General features: G+C 38.3%; 1 protein-coding gene across 8 annotated transcripts in view; it reads right to left on the bottom strand.

Annotated features, from left to right (window-relative positions):
- PPFIA4 (PPFI scaffold protein A4) overlaps window positions 1-14,459 on the bottom strand; it is a 111,148-nt gene that overhangs the window by 59,141 nt on the left and 37,548 nt on the right. The window contains exon 1 of one of the 8 annotated variants that reach the window (XM_087959521.1): window positions 7,474-7,854. The exons of 6 other annotated variants lie outside the window; for them this stretch is intronic. In XM_087959521.1, the coding sequence (XP_087815647.1) occupies window positions 7,474-7,545 (72 nt within the window). In that variant the 5' untranslated portion in view covers window positions 7,546-7,854. Of the gene's footprint in view, window positions 1-426; window positions 492-7,473; window positions 7,855-14,459 lie in introns of those variants that run through there. One more of the 8 variants, XM_087959522.1, reaches the window with a different exon arrangement.

The following is a 14,459-nucleotide window of genomic DNA, read 5'->3' as shown; positions in this document are numbered from 1 at the left end:
AATGCAAACAAAAGAACAACATTCAGATAATCAGCTCGAATTTTCTCTGGCTTGATATTTTGGTAAAATAAGTATAGTATAGCATAAGAGATGAGAATGGAGAAATCCTCCTGTGTGTGTCTTTCACTGACACAGAATCCAAGTACATGTATACTACAAATAGTACTTGGTAAGAAAAATTAGGAAAGATAATTGTCTGATTTATTATACTGTAATGTAAATAACATCAGATTGACTTGCAAGGTAACCTTTGAACCAGAAATCCTTGCTCGCATATTGTAATGTGAATGTGCCTGGAGTAGCACTGCATTTTGTTTGTGCTTGAGGCACACTAATCAATATGTGCCCAATTGATGGGTGTCATGTCCTTACTGTTAAAAGGCAATGTGGCATGTGACATAGTTATAACTAAGACTGGTAACCTACTTCTTGATGCGTGGTGGAGGTCAATATTCATGAGCCCATCGGTTGACGAAGATGGTTTATGGAAGATTGCAACTTGGACTGTAACAAAAGTAAATGATAAAGCATATGAATTAATGAATGAAATGAATGAAAGAAAAAAATAGATATATTTTTGGGTCTGCGAAACAAAAGAAAGGGAATGATGAAGTAGATCTGAATGAAGATGACCTGATTTAAAGCAGTAGAATTGATGAGTACAAACAGGAAAGTGAAGGTGTAAGTTTAATTATGAACAAAAGCATTAAAATATATCTCAGAAAGTATAATTTGGTATCAGCTAAGTTATTGTGCATGTATGTAGGAATTCATAGGTAGCAAAATTTGTGCACTATGAAACTAACAAAAGATGATGAAAGAAATTAGAGATCATTTTGTGCGAAAACTGCAGTTTTCAGAAAGAATGCGTCCCAGAAGTAAAAGTTATTCTATTAGAAGAGATGAAAGGATTTGTCAGAAAGAGGTGAAAGAGTACAAGAAAACTGTTTGGGACACTCAAAGACCAAATATAAAAGAGAATGAAACTTATGAGTAACTGTTTTAAGTAGTTGATAAGATCAGCTTCAAATACATGATTAAAACATGTATTGCCATATGTACATACAAGAAATGATTCATTCATTCACAAGGAATGGATCTTAAAGCACAATTGATTGATTGATTAGGAGACAGTGAGAGAATTAATGAAGGATATTAAGGTGAAGAGAGATTGTACCATTATTTGATAGGATCAAAAATCAATTTTGGGAGAAAACAGACATCCAAAGAACTAAATTATGTCAGAATGAAAGAAAAATGACTACAGGAAGAAAAAGGTTGAATCCTGTTTTAAAGGTTATTAGAGGATAAATTAACAAAATGATTGGCAAGTAGCTATAAAGAAAGACAAGATGAAATTGCTTGGAACAAAATAAAAATAATCATGTTACAAAGTGCTAGAGAAGCACATGGAGTTATGTTAATAGGAAGTATGAAAAAAGTTGCTTGGTGGACTTCCGGTTTGTCGGCTTCGCGAGCGGCAGGAATTCGCAATACTGCGCGATCCCTGCTGCGCTAGCCGTTTTTGGTGCTCCGATCCGGACGGATTCGGAGCTAGGCTGCCCTGCAGGGGCGGCTGAAGATAGGGGGGATCCGGAGAGGGGTTTGGGGGTGTTGCAGACCCCCTCCCCGGCCGGCAGAACCCCCTTTTCCCAAGACGGTGCAGCGGCGGTCTGTAATGAGCCACAAAGAAGCCGGCAGCTGGGTAAGAATGCGCAGGAGGAAGAGGAGAAAGCCTTTTGAGAGTGAAAGTTTTCTTGATTGACCCAGGACTCTAAGACATATTTAACACAATTCCTGGAAATTATGGCTTTTTGAATGATTCTTTCCAGAAGAGAAAAAAAGCGGCAATTTTGAGGTGCTGAAAGGAAAGTTTACTCTCCTTCCCTACGGAATCAACAAGTGGATACTGAGAAACCTGTCTTTTTCAGGTAAAAACCAGCTTTATGTGATAAGTGGGAAGGGAGAGGACAAAAAATATATTTATATGTTAAGATTTTGTTGGAGGAGATGCCTTAAGGATTTGAAGACTGAAATATATTCTAATAAGGCTTTAAGATACAGATTTGGACTTTCTTTTTCTTGATTGATACTACCCCAGGAAGAGAAAGTGAGAACTTTGTCTTGGCTTGGATTGATTGAGGACTTTGGGATTGTTCTATTTTTTTGAAATATCTTGGTTGGTGCAAGAAGAAAGAGGGGGAAAAAAAGAAAAGAAAAGATTTATAATGGCTTTTTTTGCTGAGGAACTGAGAAAAGAATATGAGCAAACAAAAACAGATGGCAAAGATGGTGTGAAAGAAGCCTTCCTTTTTTTAGAAATGGCGCTTGCTAACTATCAACAAACACTACAACAGATGGAGGCAGCAGCAGAAGAAGAAGAAGAAGCCATCTTTAATGAATTTCAAAATTTAACTAAGAAAGAAGGAAGAAAGAAAGGAAGGGAAATGAAGGACTTAAGATTTAAAAAAACACTCAAGAAAGAAAAATAAAGTGCAAAATCAATATAATGATAGTAAACAAAAGAAAAAAGGAACACAACAGAGAAGGGAACCCAGTAAGGCAGAGGCTAGGAGAAGGTGGGGTAGAAAGGTCTGCTGGGGGAAGAAAGAAAGGGAAAAGGTGGAGAAAAGCCACAAAGTTTTGAAATTGGATGGGAAAAGAGGAATCTTTTTTAGGGACAAAGGGTAAAGTACAATTTCTTTAAAAAAGATTTTGCAAGGTACATAAGATGGTATTGTAGCATTTGTATCAGAAATAGAAAATTAGAATGGTTTAAGAGTTAATAAGAGATTAAAATGTTGAAATGTTTAGTAATGATTGATTTTAAAATTTAATAAAATATTAAAGGGAATGTTTAGAATATTGAGTTTTAATTAAAGAGTTTAACATGACTATGGTATTGATGTTATTATAAAATTATTATTGTAGCATTCGTCTTTGGAAAAGGCAATGGGAATGTTATAAGATTCAATATTTAGATCTATTATTTAACTATGTATTTAATCATTTTGGATTTGTTATTTTTCTTTTATTTAAAATAAAAAATTAGTAGATAGAATGTACCAAGCAGAATCAGATTGGGTATTAGGTGTTATTTTAAATGTTAATCTAATTAATTTAGGGGGAAGACAGAAAGGCATCATACTCTGATTAGTGATTACAGGAGAAATTCTTTTTTTTTTATTATAAGGAATGAGACAGAGGGATAATAAAGAATGGACAAAAGATATAAATATAATGACTCAAATTAAGATGGATTAAATAAGATAGAATTAAGAAGAGTGAAATGTGTGGAGAAGCTAATATAGAAGACATAGAATGGTAAATAAAATAGGTAATGACATGTAAGATGAGCATGAATATAATTGAAGTCCATGTAGAGAGAGGTACCTGGGGCCAAGTTACTTTCCTAAAAGATTTTTTATATGTTTGTGTGTTGTGTGTTTATGTTTCTGGGAGAATTAATAAAACCTTGCAGAAATATAGAATGAGAATAATGGTAACCAAGTCAGAAAGAAATAGATGAAATAATAATAGTGAAATTGAATAAGAGTAAAGAGAAGTAAAGAGAAATTGGATAAAAGGTATTTGTATGCTCATATGGAAATGGTTTAAAATAGAATTATATTGTATAAAATAAGGTTTTATTTGACTTGTAAAATTTACAATGGAAAAAGGTTTAAGTATGTAATGGTTAATGATGATTTGTTTGTCTTTAAAATTAATAAAATTTGTTTAAAAAAAAAAGAAAAAAGTTGCTTGATGGAATGATGAAGGGAAAGTGGTGTAGATGGGAAAAATTCATATATAAGAGAATAACTGCTGCAAACAAATGAAGGAAGGAAGACAGAAGATCTATGGTGGAACTACCAGCTAAAGGAGAGGCGAGCACCTCTTGGAAGAATAAAAAAAACATTACAGCTTGGAGTCAGTACAGGGGACAAAACACTGTAGGTCTGCCATTTCCCAAGAGAAGTCTGGTGAGATTTTGTAATATAAGGTAAGCAATGATAAAGTATCTTCTTCGGCTTGTTCATGGATTGGTTCTGTTTGTTTGCACCTAGTCAATCAGGTGTTTAATAAGAAAATGGTCATAAAATATATATATATCAAAAGGAATAACTATTTAAGGTACAATTTTGATGGAAATAAAACATTGTTTGGAAATCTGTGATACAAGCTGATTTTCCTGTGCTTGACAGTGGTAATAAAATTTGGAATGCAACTGAAGTGAAGGAATATTGGAAAGAGTGTTTCTATCACAATTTATAGAGTTGCGTAGAATTGATATAATTATCATAAATTATGAACATCAAAAATGTTGAATAATGTAAGGTTGCAAGAACCGATGATATAACATGAATACTAAAATATTTTATATTATTTGCTTATGGAGAGGCAAGGTTATTAACTGTTCCACCTTATTGTAAGTACTACATTATGCCTGATGGTTAGAAATATACAATTATTTTTCCATTTTATAAGAGGAAGGGTAGCAAGAATATATGCAAAAACTATAAAGATATTTTTTCCCTTATGAATGCCAGGAAAGATTTTAGCAGAATTTCAGGCCATATGAAAGTTGCTTAAAAGGGAATAGTGTGATTGATATACAGTACAATATGTAATTTTTTTTATAAGAAACATTTAAAGTATTTTGCAATGGACTCAAGGTTCCTTTGGTCTTGCAAGATTCTGTTAATATAAGTAGTATTCATGGTTGTGCTTCTTATCTGGACTATCTCAAAGGGTTAACATAAATCTTGCAAGACTGAAAGTATTATTCCCCTCTTTTCTCTTTATTATCCAGAACACTAGAGAGGGCCACTTCTGAAACACTTGGTCTCTCCACCTATAGAATGAGATAACTTTTACATGCCTGTTTGTTTAGTCTGCAGCTCTTCCTCCTGCTTGTCAAGATCATTCTCACATGCCATTACAGATACAGATTTGTGAGATTCCCTTAATGTTTAAGCTAAACAGCAATTTAAAAGTTACCCTTTGAAACCCATTATTATCTTTTCTCGTTGGTATCATGGTTCTTGTAGATACATTTAACAAGTTTTTCCTCCTTTTATTAATGAAATTCTTTAAAAGCTTATATTATTTTGAATGGTAAAATGCTCAGTCATAAACAAGACACCAGGGTCAGCTTTAGTTAAGGCACTGGCCCAAGACACCAAAGCTTAAGAGGCCCCATTGCCATCCTCCTTCCAAATTATTCTAATTTCACCTCAGCAGGAGGTGGCGCCTTCATTCAACATGTCCTAAGGATATTCTCTTAAATTGAGTATATGAATTAGGCAATTGAAAATATCACATTTAAATATTTGAAAATTAAATCCTACCTGGAGAAGCTACTTTAAGGATAATCTTCCTACTTCTCACCCTATACAGCAAGAATGATAGCACTTGTTGTTTTTAAATTTAAATATTTAATAATTATTAACATGTTTTTTCAGAAACAAAATGCAATAATATATGAGGTTGCCAAAAAATTTTGTATTTCCTATCAAGTTATTTCATTCTTTTTAAAAACATTTTAAAGTATCTTAATATGATCCATACATCATAATATCTAGAATAGTATACCCACTAAATTCAGTGGAATTTTGACATGACTGATGGGAATACCAACTATTTGAATAGATCAGTTCTAAGCATGAGTATGTCTGGATGTGATCCATAATAAACTATTCTTTATTTTTATTTTTTCTAAATAGGAGGAAGAAAGAAATAATTCTGGAGTATTGGTATCGTTTGAGGCATCTAATTGGAATTATGGTTTCTGCCAAACTTATTTTGTGAATCAAAACAGATGCCAAAGCAATCAGTACTATTGACTAAGCATCACACAAATAATTAGCCAGAAAAACCCTTCCCCCTAAAAAGAAAAAACCACCAGAAAAGAATGTCCCATTCAATCAACATAGTGGTTTCAAACTTCTCATAATTGTCAATATGCCTCCATAGTTTGCAGTGGCAATTATTAGCTGAAATGTTAAAAAATAAAATAGCAGTAGTGATAGCTGTAATAATAATAAAAAAAAAATCTTGCCCATCAGAGTTCAAGCTGAGTTTCTCTGAGATTGCACAGCCTGAAATCTTTCTCTGAGATTGCACAGCCTGAATTCTTTCAGAACTGTCTCTGCAGCCATTATATCAAACATAAAAATCTCTCTGTTGGATTATCTAAAAACCACTAGTTTACCATACAATTTCTCATTATAATAAAGTAGGAAGCTTTTAGGAAGCCCATAACAAATAGACAACTCCTTTCTCCTGTTCTTGCCCATTCAAAGTATTCAAAATGGGGTATTCAAAGCGTGCTACCTCTGATTTTGGCCAATAGCATAAAAGCATCTTGTAAAAGAGGATGGTGAACGGTCACTGTCATTTGAACCCCATGTTATCAGTAGAACGTAATTCTGTGGCTATTTAAACATACAGACTAAAGTGTGCATGTGTGTGTGAAACAAGAAAGATAAAAACTAACAAGAACTTATAATTAAGAGGAAAGAAAGAGTAAAGATAAAGCCAAAAGTGTAGAAAGAAAAAGAAGAAGAAAAAGAAATATAAAGAATGACTTCTGATTTTCTTTTATAACAGTTATAAGTATAAATTTAAACTGACTTCTTTAAAATTACAATATTAATTTCATTAGAGGCAAATATTAAAATTGTCAAAGTAGAATATACAAAGAAGCAAAACTAATCATGTCTGTGGAGCTAACTTATCTAAAAGTACAGTTTAAAGCACAATCAAATCGTGCAAGCTTATTCGACCAGAAATTATAAAAGAACTGGGGGGAAATTAATTTCAGGAATTTTTAAAATATCCTACTTTTAACGTATCATTTCTACATATGATTTCTATGAGTCTTGGTAATGGCACTATGGGAACATAGGAGTATAGAACAAAGCATAAATGTCTGCCCTTTTAATCAACAAACGCAGCATGCAGTTTGAAACAGCAGGGGGGATTTAATAAACTGTAAGTTCCTACTCACTCAGCTATTACTCACTTCCAGAACCCTATATACACAATTTTCTGTGATTGTTCAAGTAACCTAAAGCAAAGAAAAAACATTTATAAATTAGTAGCTTCCAAAAGTCAAGGACCCTTTCTTACATATAAATGCCAATCATACCATGACATCTTTGGAGGGCATATTTGTTCCCAGGAAGCAGCCCTCAAACCATTAGCTCTTAATGGTGGTGGTATATATAACACTGCCCAAGTCCTCTTGCCCTCACAAAGACTTTTGGAACTACCTATGGTAACACGGTTTCCATTCCTTAACACAAAGAAAAAAAGCAGGATGTCATGCCCACAAATAACTTCTGCAAGAAGATGCAAATCTTTCTGAAAGTATAGACAGGCCTGAAAACCTAATAACCCTGGAGTATTTCTATCTAAAAAAAAGGAAGTGCTAGGATGGATAGGTATTTTAAGCAATACCCTGCTTACCTGAAACATGAACATGCTGAAATTAATGCCATTGGGAAGATGGATGTTTATGAATTGGTACCCTGTAGTCATGCAGGAAAATCATAGCCACCTTGATCAGTAAATCCATAGCTCTACAGACTGAAGGGAGAATAGCAACTAAATCCAGGAAGGAAGGTTAGAAGTAGCACAGATTCTAGATGCCACTGCACGCCTTGGCTTGAGATTCAAATCAATAGGAAATCACTTCATATTGTACCTAGAAGGAGGAGGAGGGCACTGTAACAGTGTCACCAAAGCTTGCAGAAATTCCCCATCTGCTGCCTGTGTTAATCACATCGCTTTTCAAGATACAGAGAAGGCAGATGTATGATTTGGTAAGAGAGGCACAGGAGCTACAAGCAGGAGCTGGGAGCCAAAAGAGCCAGCAGCCTCCCTTAGAGGATCTCACAGATACACAAATGACCTAGTTTGCTTTGCATTGCTTGCATTTCCCTACCCTGAATGTTAGAGGCAGAGGAATTGAAGCAGGAGCAGAAAGTAAATCACTGGATAGCCCCTTAATCCAAGCGGCTTCAGAGCCCAGAAGGCATAACCCTCCCTCGGTGACCTGGCATGCTCTCTGCCCAGCTGCTTGGCATGAACAGACACCATAGCTAGGGCTCTCACTCCAAAAGATGAGCGCTTAGCAGGAAGGTAGCAAATTGAAGGCAGGAGGGGGAGAGTTACCCAAAAGTTAGTCGAAGCCTTCAGCATGGGCCATAGTGATAAAATAGAATTTGGTGACCCAGCTAGAGAATGGCCAAAGGGCAGATTGTTCAGTGGGGAAGCAGCAAAACCATAACGTGAGGGGGCCAGCTCAAGTGTTTAGTTTTCCCCATCCCTGTCAAGCTCTTATAGGATTCTGTGGCAGCTTAACAGTAGAAGGGGGTTGGCACCACCATAAAAGATTAAGTGGTGAAGTCGAACTCTTTAGTTCAGCAGACAATTTATTAAGGAATTTCATCAAAATACAGACGCGTGTAAATTCAAATCCCAGTCACTATGATGCTAACAACAGACACTGGCATTGCTTTCAAGTCTCTTACCCTTAGTTTAATTTTACTTTTCTGAAGAAAACTTTCCCATTCCCACCACAATAGCATTAAGTAGATAAAACCATGAAATGCTGACAGTTATATTTCAATATACTGCTATCTCTATGACACTTTGTCAAGTCTACATTTCTCTACACTGCTACACCTATACCTGGTGATACAGTAATGAAGCCAGATGTTTAGACCAAGAATTGATTAGTTCAAGTATCCATGTTTAAAATAAGGTTTTTGTTTTTAATTTAAGAACATTTATATAGCCGCCCAACTCAGTCTGTAACTCCGGGAGGCTTACAAGAATAAAATATCACACATGCATCTGTACACAGTCTTATTGAAACCTTCTACAGTTCACCCAACCATTTGGAGGGGAGCCTTGCTTCCTGCATGTAGCTTCTAGTAAATGTGTTCAGTTTCCAAGACCAACAGAGTGGAACAAAAGGAACAGTAAAGTCTTTATCGCTGTACTTGTTATTTATTATATTTGTAAGCCATATACTTCCAATATAACCAACCAAGTCATCTAAGATTAATTCAAGTTAGCAGACTGGGTTGTGCTTATTCACAGATGACCACTCAAAAGAATTATATTTATAGTTCAATAACCCCTTTTTTCCTTCATTGTGGATTTTCCTGAGTCACAAACTGTGTCACTAGCCAGTCTACCAGAAGAAGAAATTTGTTATCATATGGCAATTGAAAATGGATCAGCTCTTCCAAAAATTGCATCTGTCTTAAAATGATACCCAATCTACAGCCCTTAATAAATAATTGAGCTTATATGGCCAGCAGATATATATAAGTCCAGTCAGGAAATATATTGTTGAAGCAAAAAAATTGTCTATGGAGTTACTCAATTAATTAGATTAACCAGACCACCCATTCCCAGTCACCTTTCCTTGTTTCTTAAAGAAGCAATAAAAATGCTTACAAGGCAAAAGGATTCTAATAACAAGGAGAAAGCATACTTGGTGGCAAGGAAAGCTATGACAAGTAAGAGGAGTCAACACTTAGAAATGACCCCCTAAACAATCTTTATTCTAAAACACAGCAGCTTTCTTTTCTCAATAAACTGTTGTTTATTGTCATTACTTCACTACCAGAGGTGGTATTCAAAAGGTTTGCACCGGCTCAGGTGAACCAGTAGCGGTGATTTAGCATGCTTGGTCGCCGCCTCTTCACCTTGCCTGAAGCGTATGGTCCTGTCCCTCACCCTCCCCTCCCTCGCCTGGCCTGAGAAGGTAAGGGAGACAGCGGGGGATAGCGAAGTGGCCGGGTCCCTATCTTCCCCTCTCTCTCCCCCACTCTCTCTGTGTGTGTGTGTGTGTGTGTGTCCCTCGAAGCCGTGGATGGGCCAAGCCAGCAAGCTTTCCTTGGAGAACTCTTCGCTACTTATTTCATTTCTTCTTTTGGGAATCCAGATTGGCTGAACAACGATTGCCAGCTGCGGTGGAAGCATCCCTTCTCCTCCTCCTCCTCTCATGACCAGCAGCTGTGGTGGGGCAAAGGGGTGCACACATGAGGGGAGACGCTCCTCAAGCAAGTGCCAAAGCACAGCAAAAATGGGTGTGGGGCGGGCGGCCCCCTCCTCCTCCCCTCATGTTTGCACCCTCCCAGCCTGCCACGGCCACGTTCTCTTTCTCCCCTGGCCATGAAGAAGCCATGGGGCCATGGCCGTGAGAGAAGGGAACTTTCTCTTTCTCCCCCTGGTGCTGCTGGATCCTGCCGGGAGAATGCCCTGGTGTGCTCTGCTGCTGCTGAAACTGCCCAAGGAAATTCCCCACTACTGGCGCATTTCCAGGATGCACTGCCACCTCTCTCTCCCCCTCTCCCCCTCTCTCTGTCTCTGTCTCTCTGTGTGTGTGTGTGTCTCTGTCTCTCAAAGACATGGCCGGGCCAAGCCAGCAAGCTCTCCTTGGCACTCTTCACTACATCTTTCATTTCTTCATTTTGGAATCCAGACTGGCTGAACAACGATCACCAGCTGCGGTTGGAGCGTCCCTTTCGGTGACCCTTCTCCTCCTCCTCCCTCCTCCTCCTCTTCCTCCTCCTCTCGTGACCGGCGACTGTGATGGAGTGGGGGGAGTGCACACGTGTGGAGAGACACTCCTCAAGCGAGTGCCAAAGCACAGAAAAACCAGGCACAGGGTGGGTGGTTGCTCGCTTGAGAAGCGTCCCTGTGCATGTGCACCCCCCCAGCCCCCCACAGCTGCCAGTCACGAGAGGAGGAGGAGGAGGAGGAGGAGGAGGGTCACCCTAAGGGACACTTCCATCACAGCTGGCAATCGTTGTTCAGCCAGTCTGGATTCCAAAAAGAAGAAATGAAAGAAGTAGCAAAGAGTGCCAAGGAAAGCTTGCTAGCTTGGCCCAACTGCAGCTTTGAGAAAGAGAGAGAGAGACAAAGACAGAGACAGAGAGAGTGAGAGACGGAGACAGAGACACAGAGAGTGGGGGAGAGGGGAAGATAGGGAGAGAGAGAGAGAGAGATACGGGGGCAGAGAGAGCCATAGAGAGAGACACAGAGAGAGGGGGGAGAGAGACGGAAAGAGAGAGAAAAAGAGAGGGAAAGAGAGAAAAAGAGGGAATGAGAGAGGGAGAGAGAGAGAGAGATAACAAAGAAAGAGAAAAGAGAAAGAAAAAAGAGAAAGGAAGCTAAAGAACGTAAAGGGATAGACAAAGAAAGGGAGAGATGGAAGGAAGGGACAAAGAAAGAAAAAGAAAGAGAGGGTGGGAGGAGAAAGTGAATGAGATATATGGATGGATAGATAAATACATGGAGGAAGAGAGAGAGAGAAAAAGGAGAGGAAGGAAGTACACAAACCCTGGCTTTAGAAGACGCTGAAACAGCACAGCAATCTAGGGCTGGAAAGGATCTCGGAGGTCATCTTCTGGTCTAACCCTCTGCTTCAGCAGGAGATCCTTACAGAATCATAGAATAGCAGGGTTAGAAGGGAGTGTGTGTGTGTGTGTCTGTCAAAACTCCATAAACAGGTCAAGTAGCTCTGAGGAGATCAGTCATAAATGATAACACTTGCTAAGCAACCGGCCATTAAGCGAGAACCACTTGTATTTGGTTTGCCAATCACCTGGCCATGCCCACCCAGTCACATGGCCACCACGCCACACCATCTGGTCATGTGACCACAAAGCCACAAAGCGTGGGCCTATCCAGTGACGTGATCAAGCCACACCCACCCAGTCACGTGACTGCCAAGCCACAGCCACAAATTAAGCCACGCCCATAGAATCGGTAGTAAAAAAAAATTGAATCCCACCACTGCTCACTACCTCTGGCCTCATGGATATATGCATGCTTTGAGCTACAAAAATGCATGTACAGTGTTGCATCCCTGCCTTTTTAGGTTTGCTATTGTAGTTTCCATTTCAAAATAAATGCCATTTTTGCTTTTACCGATTGATAGGTATTGTGTTTCTGTTATTAAGAAACCTGTAAAAGAGAAATTTCTTCTACAATACTTCTGCTCTTGTGGAGTCAGTGCAAACCATAATGGGCCATAGGTATTTAGTCAGTCTGTAGCAAAAAAAGGTGGTTGTCATTATTCAGCTGGAGAAATGCTCAGCTGAAAAAAAAACATGCCCTTTAGATAGAATTTAGAAGGCCAAGAATAAATTTGTTTTTATAAAATTATAACCGTTAAAAAGGAAGAACATAATAAACATAAAAAATAATGAAATGAAATCAAAAATGAAATGTTTCCAATGATATTAAGGAGTTGCATGAATTGGCAGACAATGTTATGTCTTTAATAAAATGAAAGAACTTTAAAAGAATGAATTTACAAAAAATAAAAGTATGTTGTAAAGCAGGGGTCCCCAACCGCCGGTCCGCGGACCGGTACCGGGCATGCGGAACAACCCTTACCGGGCCGCTGGTTGCTGGGCGCCGCCATCTTTTTTGGTAAAAAGCGCTTCCGGGTAGAAAGCTCACCGAAGCGCTGTTTCGTCATAAAAGATGGTGGCGCCAGCGCTGTGAGCTTTTCCGGGTAGAAAGCCATTTCTACCCGAAAAGCTCACCAGAAGCAGGCGCCGCCATCTTTTATGAAACAGCGCTCGGTGACGTCACCGAAGCGCCGTTCGTCATAAAAAGATGGCGGCGCCCAGTTGACGCTGGTACTGGCAGGCGCCCAGCTGATGTCGGAACCGGGCCGCGGCGTCGAAAAGGTTGGGGATCCCTGTTGTAAAGGATTGGGGTTTTTTGAAAAAGTAAGGAAGGCAAGATTTTTTTCACAAGGCACAAAATTCTCCAGCTCAATAAACCCAACATAATGGGTACTTAAAAAGTAAATGTGATTCAAGGAGATAAAAAATAGGGTGTTTTTAGATTTAAACAGTCCCAAAATGGCACCGTGAAGAAATGTAACCCATCTGTGTGATTTTTAGAGGCCACAATGAAGAATACATCAATCACTCTGAAGTTAGTCTTTGAAAGACTCTGCTTAAGTTGTGCTAATTCTATAAATATAACATAAAAAGAGAATACGCTCAATATTTCTTTGTAAATCAGATACTATACTATCTACCAGATTCATGAAAGTAATTTAATAGACCACTGTGTGATTCAACTTTTTAAAAACATTTTAGAACAATAACTTCCAACTGTAGAACCAGATGTAAAAATTAAGAGGAGTTAATATTTGCCCTTTCTGAATATAGTTTGTATATTGTATTTCTTTATTTGAATTCCAGCTTTATTTAGCTGAAAGAACTCCATATTAATGTCACAAATGAAGGAATGTGCAGGTAAGGAAAAGTGAACAGATAACCAATCTTTCTGAGGTGGGAAATATCGTAACCCATATTCATTTGTCAATAGATTACATTAGCTACTTATACATTATGGAGTCTTCCATATATATTTATATATTAATCCTGCACATTCCACACTTTTCTATTTGACTGGCAGAATCACAGCAAAAATCAAGCAGAAACTTTACTTAATCATATATGGACAAAGGTGTTGCCATTTTGCTGAAAACCGGTTTGGTGCAGCTGATCTATAAGCAAGGAAATGGTCAGAACTAGACGTCCTCAGGGGTAAAGCCAGCTGGCCAGTCACTCTCAATCAGCCCAACCTATTTCACAGAGTTATTGTGGGAAGAATAGGATGCAGGAGCATTATATATGTTTGGGTATGTTTGCTACCTTGAATTATTTATTTTAAAAAGTAGAATGAAACAATAATTATTGTGGTTCATCACACAGTCAGCTTGGTGTTTAAACTGGGTTGGCATTTTAATCCCTCAAGGTATTGCACAGGATATAAGCTGCCTTCTGCAATTGCCTGGTAGCGATTTCAATGGTGTTCAAATGGTGCTCCAGATGTTCTGGGATTGCATCCAAGGAGCCTATTACTATTGGTACTATTTTTGCTTTCTTTTGCCACAATCATTCTACTTCTATTTGCAGGTCTTTGTATTTTGGGATTTTCTCCAGTTTATTCTATCATCTCCAGATACTGCAATGACCACTATCCCGTGTTTTTCTCTTTCTTATTGACAATTGTAAAGCTGGGGTGCAATGTGACAGAGGCTTGTCTGTTTGAATTCTAAAGTCCCAGAGCAATTTAGCTTCTTCGTTTTCTGTGAGTTTCTCTCTTTTATGGTCCCATCAATTCTTGATTGCAAGCAAATGGTATTTCTTGCAGATCTTCCAATGCACCATTGTTCCTACTTTGTCATGTGATTGTTTGTAAGCAATCTCTGTGATCTTCTTGCACCTAATGGAGCAACTCGCCATGGCCAACTCTCTGCAGCACAACTCACCGCGGCCAACTCACTGCAGGGCAACTTGCCACAGGAAAACTCAATGATGTAGGACAGCCATAACCTGATTTATTCAGTATTGTTGACAGAAGAATTAATGCAATAACAAACAGGAATAGTGATAGTCTCC

Source organism: Notechis scutatus, chromosome 3 (assembly GCF_049901735.1).
Source record: "Notechis scutatus isolate UNSWTSFEM ecotype Mainland chromosome 3, rNotScu1.2, whole genome shotgun sequence".
In the NCBI taxonomy this organism is placed as follows: Eukaryota; Metazoa; Chordata; class Lepidosauria; order Squamata; family Elapidae; genus Notechis; species Notechis scutatus.
The sequence above is the reverse complement of the archived record's forward strand: the minus strand, read 5'-3'. Positions and strand labels throughout refer to the sequence as shown.